General features: G+C 43.1%; 1 protein-coding gene across 1 annotated transcript; it reads right to left on the bottom strand.

Moving 5' to 3' along the window:
• Positions 1-768: 768 nt before the first annotated feature.
• On the bottom strand, positions 769-10,887 carry man1b1b (mannosidase, alpha, class 1B, member 1b). Its single transcript, XM_048244107.1, has 14 exons — positions 10,508-10,887; positions 9,601-9,758; positions 9,205-9,313; positions 8,961-9,079; positions 8,648-8,787; positions 8,240-8,352; positions 7,051-7,230; positions 6,697-6,845; positions 6,262-6,450; positions 5,185-5,375; positions 4,218-4,338; positions 3,720-3,914; positions 3,367-3,498; positions 769-3,159 (listed from the first exon to the last, which is right to left on the bottom strand). The coding sequence occupies exons 2-14, from the start codon at positions 9,700-9,702 to the stop codon at positions 2,941-2,943; spliced, it is 1,959 nt and encodes a 652-aa protein (XP_048100064.1). The 5' UTR covers positions 9,703-9,758; positions 10,508-10,887; the 3' UTR covers positions 769-2,940.
• Between the last annotated feature and the right edge of the window lie 162 nt (positions 10,888-11,049).

Consider the following 11,049-nt stretch of genomic DNA (forward strand, 5'->3'; position numbering starts at 1 on the left):
TGCTGCCTCTACTGAAATTAAGACTTTGAAGGAACATCAACAGCCTGCTCAACAATGCCCAAAGCACGTCCCCTGGGACGTCACAAAAACGTGATAAGGAGGACACTGTCTTTTTCTAGCCCGAGACCTTCAGGCACCTCCACCCCCTACTGCTCCCCATTCAGAAGGAGCTCTTAAGCAGCAAAAACCTATTAATTCATATTCTTAGTTCATAGATGATTCACTGGATAATTTTAGTTGAGGATGGCAAATATAATGGATTATATTGCTCTACTGAAACTCAAGAGTCACAGGCAAACAGAAAGCACCATAGAAACAACCCAGCGGTTAATACAAACTTTAAATCCACCATGACATTTTCTTCAGCTGAACAAAGAAAAATCTGAAGTAATTATATTTGGTAAAAAGGAGGAAAAGGAGGGTTGCTACTCTTCTTGACACAAAAGGTCTTAAAGCAAAGGATTGTGTGCACATAGGCCAGAGGTAACCAACAGAAAACTAAGAGAGCAACCCCATGACTGCATTAGATGCATTGTGTATAAGCCACAGGACAGTGTTTTATGTTTTAACTTAAGGAACCAAAACCATATAGTAACTGCATCCATATTAATCGCATTACCTTATAGACCAATGAATCAGATCAGGGACAAATAAAAGAAATACCCCCTCATAGTTGAAGAAATTTTGCAAAATCAATGTATAAACCTCGGTTAATAGTCTGGAAATGATGGTAAATGAAAATCCCAAATTTAAGAAACAACACCAGTGTAAGGGTTCATTTTTTTAATTAATTTCTTGACATTAAACATTTGATATGTACACAACTTCATCATACAAAGCTCATGGCATAAAAATACAAGACACCAAACTCTTTTTTTTCCCAGAGGCACAAACAACCTCATTATAAAGATACCAAATTACATTATTTACGATATGAGGGAAACTATTTATCTGGCAGACATTACAGCTGAGAGAGAAATGTTTCTTCCTTTAGGTCCTCTTTCCACAAATGAATTCTCTGGCAATCATTTGAAAATAAACAAGGTCCGGGCACATCTGGTTTCTGACTGATGAAAAGTATACTCGTCAGACTTGTACACTGTAGCCAGAGAGAAGGCAGACAAGAAGCCCTTAAATGTGTGTGATTTAGATTTCTTTCTCTCTTGATGTATCAAACAGTAAAAAAAGCACAGTGATTCCAACATTCAAAAGTATACCCAAGGGAAACGTTTTGACAGATACAGTATGTTTGAGTCAAATCTATTCTACCATTTCAGTGGTAATCAGTGGATTAGAGAAATACTTCAATTCTTCCTCGTGGTTGCTCCAAACTGGATATCTCCTTTAATTCACCATCCCTGTCTGGATTCATAAGGTTTTCCCATCCTGAATATTTATACCAAACAATTCATAAATCAGTCTGTTTTGATAAACTCTACAAGCAATCACCACATTTTTTAACACAGTCAAAATATACACACAACTTTTAACAATGGTTCCCATATGGATTATCATCCAATGCTGCTTAGAATTGTGTGAAAGGCACAAGTGTAAATCAGTCACGGGGATGTGGATATGGTCGAGTAGCTTAGCCTTTTACAGGTACAGCTGAAATAAATTAAACATAGTAAATCATACTCTGGGGACAGTTTAACAGCCACATAATGCTATATATGTAAACCTGATTCCCATTTTTATATCTTTAAAATCCATCAAATAGTTAACATATAAGACATTCAAAAACAAACAACCCTATTTAATAAAAATATCTCACCCCCTTGGAAAAAAACTCAAGAATGTGCTAGAAATGATTTTGGTGAGTGACATTATTTTTCCAGTCCTGATCTAGTAAGAACCTCAATGCTGAAATTCTAAATTCCAGTAAAGTAACACGCTTTTGCCCCCCCTTTGAAAACTACAGCACATTTAAATCACACAATACAGAAAGAAAGCAAATCATACTCCCTGTACGCTGCACAGAGAAGACAATCAAAAAGGAAATAGAACTCTTAGGTTGATATGGTCATTGAAACGAGTAACTCTAGTGGGGGTATATACATACATATCACAACGGCACCAGTACTGAATTTAAGTAATCATAGGAATGGCAGTGAGGGTGAAATACATTACTCATTTCACAACTAATTCATAACAGAAATAAATAGGTCTGTCACAATCAAAACAACTGCATTGCGGAATGTAAAATCAATACTGTATACTAAAACGAAATACCACAAATGGCCGCTACATCATTAGATGGATAAACAGACAAAAAAATTCATAGACAGGCAACAACAGAGAAGCTCATTTAGGTTCACACAAATAAGATAGCAGCATATCCCTCATGATTGATGATGCTTAACTGGTGCATATAGACTTTGTGATGAAAACATGAAGACAGATTCACAGTAAAAAACAAACAAACACACATTTGGCTTACTATGGTTGTTTTAAGTCCGAGCCCATGTACTGAAGATGAAAAGCTGTAAAGGTATTGTGATTGGGTCGGCTTTCTACCTGACCGACACCTCTAGGAACCTCATGACTCTTCTACTCTGCCACTAACCTGATGCACCTGGATCAGCACTATGGGGAGAAGGAGGAATTGCAATCTGTTGCCTATAGCTACCGCTTCTCACTCAGGCCCAATGAAAACATGAGAAATTACAGATGACAGCGTGACACCACGCAACCATCCACAAGTGAACGTAGCACTTAGATCCGGTTGAAATACAATCGTTTCCTCAATTTTTTTTTATCTTTATCTATTACATGAGGAATTAATCCCAGAGAGAGAGAGAGAGAAAAAACAAAGCACCTTGTGAGAGACTACAGTTTCACAACAAGGGTATCAAAAGGAAACTAAAGCAAAACAGAGAAGCAGTCTGAGCCCTGAGATTGAGGTGTGTGTGAGTTTAAAGGACCCCACCCCACCGCGCGTCAAACGGTCTCGCCCGCCTCCTGAGGCCAGATAGGCAGAGGGTGGGCCTCGGTGTTGAAGACGTATTTGTCCAGGCTGATGAGGTCAGGGTTGTCTGAGAAGAGCAGGTAGAGGTACTTCAGCGTCTCTCCTAGGAAGAAGCTCTCCATCTTGTCCCGCGGACTTGGGTACTCAGGATCGCGAACGTTGTTTATGGAAGTGTAGCCACCTGTGGGAACCTTCATGGGACAGCCAAAAAATCCTCTCATCAAAACCCCATTCTTCACTTGGTCACAAGTATTTTACGGCAATAGCAAAACAAGCACGTAAACACTTGTTTGAACCGAGAATGGAAAAAAAAAAAAATCAATCATTCAACATGTCTGGTACAAGAATACACAGAAAAGTTTCTCAAAGCTTCAAAGTCAATTCAATGTTGAACTCACTCTTGTGTACTTGTTGAAGTTCTGGAGGATTTCCCATCCCCATCTCTGGTACTTCCTGTCCTTGGTGAACCTGTACAGGTAGAAGAGGCTCTCCACCGTCTCTGGACGCAAGAGGTTATGCCTGTCTGCAAGCTAATGAAGAAGCAAACACAGAACACTCTAACAGCAGGGAAACACATTACCCTAATGCTGCACTCTACATGAGACTGACTTAACATTTCTAGCACAGTCAAAGAAAAACATGTTTCCCAAAAGAAAAGTATGATACCCCTCCCTATATTGTAAAGCTGTCTAGATTGAATGACAAATACAGCTGTGGATGATAAATGTAGCTATGAATAGAAAGTCTCTACCTTCACATCGATGTCCGACGTGCTGCCTTGGTGCGTGTTGAAGTGGACGATCTCGGGGCTAAGGCCCGTCTCCATCTGGACGTACATCTGGTAGCAGCCCTCCATCAGCTGCTTGGCCAGCTCCAGGTGCTCCACCGGCAGGCCGTGGTGGTTGCCCAGCGCCAGCGTGCCCGGCAGGAAGCACACAAGATGGTCCTGATGAGAGAGAGAGAGAGAGAGAGAGAGAGAGAGAGAAGAGAGAGATGGTGAAAGACAGAGATCAGTTTATACTATCAATTTAACACAAGCCATCCAGACTCATTTAAGGAGACAGTTACCTCCCTCCCTCATGCACAATTTTTCCCCAAACAGAACCACAGATGTCAGTGAGTGAGTGAAGAAGAGAGAGAGAGAATTGAAATAGAAGTCAGAAAAATCAATGATGATATTTAACATTGGCAAATAAGATTCCCGGCTGTAAAAATGTCAAAGGAGAGCTTCGCAAGACTCCTGACCAACCATTTTGGAGCTGAAGTGGCCGTGGGAAAGTTCCCCGACGAAGGCGAGGCCAGAGGGAGAGGAGTGGCCCAGCAGGTGCTTCTTCACCCCCTCCATCGCCTGCAGGTAGTCCTCCAGCAGCCTACAGGGACGTCACAACCAAACCAGACTGATCAAGTTTACAACTTTGCATTTAGCACAAGCAGGAAATTATGGCTCATGAAAGGATTAATGCTTTTCACTTAACTCTTACATTTGTTACAAGTGCAGGGCAACAGAATGAAAATAAGTATAATATTAAAATGAATGAATAAGAATATTAAGTAGGCCTACTTGCTCAAAATGAAAAAGTAAAGCCTAGTATGACTGCCTGAATTCAACAAAACTGTCTGCAGCAGTCCTTTCAGAGATATTGCTATTTTTAATGTCTAAGGAGATGAACCAATGCAGCATGTTGACAGCTAGACATAGTTAAAAGCCACAGAGAAGCAGGCGGCAGCAAAATGGACAAAAGGTGAAAAATGCCCCAAAAAAAAAACCAGACAGGATGATGGCAGCTACACCAAGATGAAAGCCTGACAAATAATCTACAGACAGTATCCAATCTGATGAGACTAAATTACAGGGAGAGCAAGCAGAAGGACATCAAACACAGTGACGCTCAATAACAATTAGAGCCCTCTCCATCGTGCTGTTGTATGCCATTCATTTCACACCCCAGTCTAAGCCTCTACAGCCCCCCCTAATATACCCAGCAAATGCATCTTACCCAGGCAGACGTGTCTGCGGAGGCAGTCTATGTAACCATGACTGCCACTCTGCCCGATGCTTTCAGACAGATCAGTCAGCACATGGTGGGGTGGCCGCATTCGCAAGAGCACAGGTGAGGAGACGCTTCGCAAAAAAATGAGGCGGCATCACCTCGAGCTAAGAGACGAACTAGAAGCTGACGGGAGGGGGGATGGGGTGTGGCGTCGTTTGGACTCACTCGGTTTCCTTCTTGCCGCCCTGGATCCACTGCTTGAGGAGGTACTCGTAGTAGCTGTCGGCGCGGGCGCCTAGCGTGAACACGCCCAGGTGGGTGAACTGCCCGTTGTTGGTGTTGATGAACATGGGCACCAGGCCGTCCTGCTTGCCCTCCAGCTTGTGCACCCGCTTCATGACCTCGTTCACAGCCATCTGGCAGCACAACACAACAACAGCAACAACAACACATATCATTTACACAGCACTTTTCAAGGTGCCCAAAGCGCTTCACAGTGAAGGGGGAACCTCACTAAACTACTACCAATGTATAGCACCCACCCGGGTGATGCATGGCTGCCATTACGTGCCAGAACGCTCACCACACATCAGCTTTAGGTGGACAGTGAAGGAACATTTACACAGCATACAGACCAGCAACATGGGAGTAACTGTACGTACACACCGCCGCCGACTTGAGCTTCCAAAGTGTCAGGAAGTCATTCATTTTCAATGGAAGCCGGCTTCTCTCAGCTGCAAGAAGCGGCAAATCCGTCGTCATCGTCGCATTTGGCCGTCTTGAGCGACTTGAGCGTCAAGCAGAAAGTTGAAAGTCAGTCAACTTTATGGTAATGAGCTATGAAGCGGTTCAGCGACCAACGAGCAGCAACCAATCGAATAGACGGCCTTTAAATAAAGTGTTAAGATAGAACATGATCGAACGTAAAATGCTGTCATGTCAGAGCGGCCAAAGCCTCCAAAGCTTCCCTGTACTTTTTTGACAAGCGTCCTTGACAGGGCGACCAGAGCTTCTTTGGAAGCTCAAGTCGCAGGCGGTGTGTACGTACAGTTATATCACATTTCTTTTTAATAACAATTTTAACTGCTTAAGAATGAGATGCACTTCTCTTGTTTGAAACTTAACACTCTTACAGTATCTCAATAATTCATTTCTTAATCAACACATGACCAGTTACAATATGGGACTTTTATTTAACTGTAAACTTGTCCAATAAATCGACATTTGCATGGCAGGCACTGTAGACAAAAGGCTGAGAAGAGTTTAGGAATAACATCCATAAAGGTCCATTACACACTCTACCTGGTATCGTGAATCCTGGGTGACGTGACTCAATTCCCTGAACTCCAGCTGGATGCTGGTAACCTCGGCAACCGTGCTATCAGATGTCCAGCGGGGAGGGTGGGCTGTTCCTGCCCCGATGTTTACATCCGAGTATGGAATTTTGGAAGGTGTGTTGAATGCTGGCATCAACCTGGTTCCAATGTCAATCTGCAAAGGTGTTATGGCAGAGACAAGGTATCTCTCTCTCTCTCTCATATATATTTATATATATATATATACACACACGTCTTCTCCATTCATTTTTTTATGTCTTCACAGGAGACAAACTTTCCTACCCTTGCCCTAAAAGTCTGCTGCAGACCCATGTAAATCCCTGTCTCATTCTTAATAACATGTGGCACAGACACGGGAGTGGAGGGAACAGTGATAGCACTTGGCTGCCTCCTGACTCACAGCTTTTTCAAGGAACAGCGAGTCCCCCGTCAGATGGTACGTGCTGAGCAGGCCTCCCAGGATGCGAATGGTGCTCTCAAACAGATTAACGTCCACATTCTTGTTGAAGGAAAGCTCTGAAGCAACCCACTTCTTAGCTTCTTCAAATTCTACAAGAAGAAGCAGAAAAAAGGCTTTCATGCCAAAAATAACTTTCACTTTGCTAACCAAAAACTACTGTCATTTCCTTTCTAGTACAGCCATTCAGTAAACAGGAGTAAGTAAACCGACATCCTGCCTGAAAAAAACTGGCATCCTACCCTGCCAATCTAACAGCCAATTCAAGGAACAATTTTGGGAAATGCTGTTTGTTACCTTCTTTTAGGTCCAAGATCCACATAGTGTCCAGTGAATCGATCAGGGTCAAGCCTAGGCCAAACCACTCTCCGTACGTCTTGGAGAGTGGCTTCAGCTCGTCGTGGCCCCAGGCAAAATCTTTGTATCCCTTCCAGGCATGCCTAAAGGCCTCCCTCACCGCCTCCAGTCGGACTGACTCTGAAACACAGACAGACCAGCCAGTGAGGGGCCAGTGGAAATACAGGACACATTCAGCTCTATTAATAACACGGTTACACTGCAAAACCACAGGACAAGCGATGCACGTGCAGCTGAACTAAAGCAAAGCTTAACATTTTAACAAAACAATTTGATTTGATGGTAAAACCCTGAGGTTGTCACCGTTCACTGACTGTTCACAGTGCGATGAATTTGCACCCTGTGAATAAAGCCCAGTGTAGAAAGGGAGTTGGGAAACAATGGGGGTTGTTTGTGTTCCTATTGGGACTGTAATAAACTTGACTTCCAGACATCTCCTGAACGCTGACAAACACAGGCTGCGGTATAGTGTGGGTTTAAAATCCCTGCACAGGGCGAAGTCCATCACAATAACTGAGTTCTGTTGTAAGACACAAAATCCGCTCATTATGCTGTTAATAAAACCTGTCTGAAAACAGAAAATATTCAGGGGAACAGCAAAGAAAAGTCCACGAGACAGAAGCACAATACTTTTTCATGCAAAGCCTCCATGCAAACTGAAAGGCGTGAAAGGAACTAGCGTGCAGATTTAATTTAAGTCCATCTGTAATCCAGGAGTCACCCTTTGGCTTAATATATCCGTTATTACACAAAGTAAAGGCTGTATAAGCAGTAGACTAGCAAGAAGCCAATCATCAAACTGGTGCTTTTACGGTCACCTTAGCCTTCATACCTTTGAATCTTTTATGGTAGAGCACAGTTGCAAGCAGTGATACAGGATGAGGCATTTCTCAGGAGACAATGCCTCAAGGTATCAAACAGATCCATAGTGCAATTAAACTTAACCAATGAGAGTCTAGGACTCCTTAGCCCCATGGCACCTATTTGAGACACTGGCCTGGTCAGCAAAACCTTGAAGAAGAAGCTCTACTGTGGGAAGCTACCTGCCACCATACCTTAGTGTTTCCCCATTTATTCATCCTGAAACATGTCCTTTTTCATTAAGGTGTGAGCTGTAAGCAAGACTGACCTGGTTCCAAGAGGGATGTATTCTCTGCTTCAGCATCAGCCTTGTCTTTGTTCTCTTTCTCCTTAGCAGCAGGATCTGTCACTTGGTCCGCTTCAATCATGGCTCCACGCCAACTGCCAGATGAGATCAAAACAACGTGTTATACTCTTACCTTTATTACAGCTGAGAATCAGAATTCATCATCACAAGCATCACATATGTTGTGACACAACTAAGGAATCAGTAACCTGCTATGAATCTACTGGGAAACTAAGTATCCTTCGAACTTTTTTTTTTCAGTTCATCAGATCTGGCCTCCACTTTTTAACACAGCAAGCCCCCCAAGGCAGTGTTACTTGAACCAAAGGGAACAGCACTCAAGAGTACGCACACATTTTCCCAGGAGCCGACAGCCTTTCACAGTCTCACCTTACAACTGGTTTCCCATCCTCCTTCTCTGCATTCTTTGGCTCGGGTTTGCCTTCTGCCAGCAGGGCCGACGATGCGTTCCCCTTCTTCTGCTGGCGGTTCTGGAGCAGCGGTGGGCCTCGCTTGTGGGACGCCTTCCTCTGAAAGTCAAACGGGTGACAAAGACAAGGGGGGTGTGTGAGGCTGGAGTGCGGCAGATGGAGAGCCGACATTAGTAACACTGAGACGCCCCGAAGTCTGAGAAAAAGAAGGCCAGGCTGAAATGTAGGCTCCCGCCATCTCCTGCAACATTCATAAGCCGTGTCAAACTGACCTCAGAGGCCGGCTCTGGCAGAATGAGCCCAGGCGGTTTCGGAAGCTCCTGGGCGAAAGGCTTCGGGTCGCTGTCCTTCTTCAGCTCTCCTTCCTCCCTCAAAGCTCTGTCTGAGAACCCTGACAGCATGACATACGTGATGTAGAGGAAATGACATTATGTAATACGACGAACGTGAACTTAGCAAGTACAGAAGTTTATGTGGTGACTTTAATGATTTTATGATAATTCTTCACATACGCACCTCTCCAGTGTTCTGTTAGGGACGGGTATGTGGCAATGCCACAAATCAACACCAACACTGTTATGAAGAGGATCAAGCTGCGCTGTAAACGTGATAGCTGCTTCCATTTCTGGGTAGAACACATCAATTTATCACATACAAATATGTCCTGTAAGTCTCACACACTGACAAACGGAGGCATCAAATATCTACCGCCCACACACACAAACAAACAAACATACCCTGACACACCTTTTCTTTTGTTTCTTTATTTAATTTTTAGTCTATGGATGAGTACCCTTCACTGATGTTCAAGTCAGGGATTATAAACAATGAATGTGACAGTAAGGATCTGATAAGGTGCATGTTTTTTATCCCCATCATTGTAAGTATACAGGTGAGGAAGGCAGTACTCACTCTCCAGCACGACTGTCGCCGCCACTGCTTTCCATTGGTATAGCCTCTGCCCTGCTCGAGAAGGTTTAAGGATACCAATTCCTTTCTCGATGGCGAGAGCATCTCTCCACCCTTTCCAGGAAAATATCATACACACGGTCCCAAGCACGTCATGCGGGCTGGAAATGAGAGAAAACCAACAGATTTCAGAAGAGAACCACCCACCACGGAGGGTGGTACCTATCAGAGCAGTCTGACATCAGCCGTCATCTAGGACTACGTTAATGTTACAGGTTTTTATAAAATGTATTCTGTCAAGTCAACATTCAAGCACAAAAGGAGTGATAGGTTGGCATAATGTCCATTCTCACTTAAACACGAAGGGGGAAAAAACGATGTTACTTGGTTAATCTTACTTAGTGTAGCTATGCTGGGCTGACACCAAAAGTAGCGATAGGTTATCGTAGCTAACTTGCTGATAAGACCATGCATAAAGTAACGTTAAATTGAGTTCTAGTGCTAAACAACTAGTTACTAAACTGGGTACACCAAATGTACGTTAGCTGAATGAAATGGAAGCTGTACATCCAAACCACTAACACTGTCAGCTACCAAAAACTTACGCCATAACTTCCAAGTTAGCCATCTCATCCTGGCTAGCCCAACTTGTGTCATAGTCACGTCACTTAAAACTTAACGCTACCAACAATAACATACAATGATACACATAAAAAATGTGTTGAAGTAGTGGAACTGAGATAATTTAGTAACTCTGTTCTAAATTTACTGACATAATTTAACAATTGTTATCCTAGCTTGTTAGCCGCTAGCTAGCTTGGAAATCAAACTCCATTAAAAACAACATACCCTTTCAATCCTTAGCTTGCTTGCTAACGTTACAGCTAGCAATTTCAATAGATGACCTTACCTTTTCCGATGCTGAACAAGTCCTACCCTCACAGGTATCTTATATCAAAATAAATTCCACAGCTGCCCGTCAGACTCGTGCAGGATACAGTGGGTTAACAAAAAAACCTATGCATCCCTAAATGTTTTTGGCGTGAGCTAACGTTAACTCCTTGACAACTTCGTTAGCTAACATTAACGTTAAAACAATATTTTGTGAAAATCGACCCAATCCCTGTAGCGTCAATTCGAAAGAATTGCATTCTGCTTGTCATTGCAAGATGAAGATAAGACACTTTAGGGGTGAAAAAACCCCAGATATGTTCCGTAAGATTGCCCTGTAAGATCCTGACACTTCAGCTAAGTTAACATTGTGATAGGCTACACTACACTACAGGTTGTGTCATCTCTGTACCATGTAATGCCAGTCTTGCTTCAAGACAACGCCCCCTCTGTTCACATTAAGGAAATGCCGTTCACACCAAAGATTCAAGACCAGAGGTTCACACATCTGTCACACAGACTGTATAGAACTATATACTATGGTCTCACATTTAGAGTGTT

Source organism: Alosa alosa, chromosome 5 (assembly GCF_017589495.1).
Source record: "Alosa alosa isolate M-15738 ecotype Scorff River chromosome 5, AALO_Geno_1.1, whole genome shotgun sequence".
NCBI lineage: Eukaryota > Metazoa > Chordata > Actinopteri > Clupeiformes > Clupeidae > Alosa > Alosa alosa.